Here is a 757-nt window from a genome sequence, read left to right as displayed (position 1 = left end):
GAGAGAGAGAGAGAGAGAGAGAGAGAATGAATAACATACCTCAACAACCCGCATAATTAAACCAAACAGACCACGATGCCCCAACCACATAGAGAGAGATAACGAGAGAATGAATAACATACCTCAAGAAAATATCGAACACCAACATACCCCAAACCACATAGCAAAAGGCATGACGAGACCAACATACTAAAAAAAAAATGATCGAACACACAAGCTCACCAACATAACAACAACAAAACAACATAAAAAAACATAACAAAATACAAAACAAACAAACAACATAACGGAATACAAAAAACAACATAACAGGAAGCAACAAAAGACAACAAACTACCGCAGAAGAATCATGATGAGGTCATGAGCCAACATGACGAGTATGAAATATGAGGTAAAAATAAAAATAAAAGAGTTAGAGATATGTACAAGTGCGCAGGTCTGGTATGCCATTGGGAAAAAAAGGTCAAATTAATGTTATCTGTTATAACACGTAGTCTGGGGTGGGGTGAGGGGAGGGGGGTTGGGGGAGGAGGAGGAGGCTCGACTGGCGCCAGATATCCTGGTCGGTGCGTGGTGGTGGGGTGGGCTGGTGGGGTGGGGTGGAGTGGGGTGGGGTGGGAGGCAGGAGGGAGAGGGAGGAGAGAGAGTATAAGAAAGTTGTGTGTGTGTGTGTGTGTGTGTTTGTGTGTGTGTGTGTGTGTGAGTGTGTGTGTGCGTGTGTGTGTGTGCGTGTGTGTGTGTGTGTGTGTATGTGTGT

The 757-nt window shown here is 44.4% G+C and overlaps 1 protein-coding gene across 1 annotated transcript in view; it reads right to left on the bottom strand.

The window, feature by feature from the left end:
* Positions 1 to 372, bottom strand: part of LOC138859376 (paternally-expressed gene 3 protein-like) — a 26975-nt gene extending 26603 nt beyond the window's left edge. Inside the window, exon 1 of the mRNA XM_070114190.1 lies at positions 338 to 372. Coding sequence (XP_069970291.1) covers positions 338 to 372 — 35 coding nt within the window. The remainder of the gene's footprint in view (positions 1 to 337) is intronic.
* Positions 373 to 757: the final 385 nt, after the last annotated feature.

Source organism: Penaeus vannamei, chromosome 35, assembly GCF_042767895.1.
Source record: "Penaeus vannamei isolate JL-2024 chromosome 35, ASM4276789v1, whole genome shotgun sequence".
In the NCBI taxonomy this organism is placed as follows: Eukaryota; Metazoa; Arthropoda; class Malacostraca; order Decapoda; family Penaeidae; genus Penaeus; species Penaeus vannamei.
Note: the sequence above shows the minus strand (reverse complement) of the source record. Positions and strands in the feature narration are given on the sequence as shown.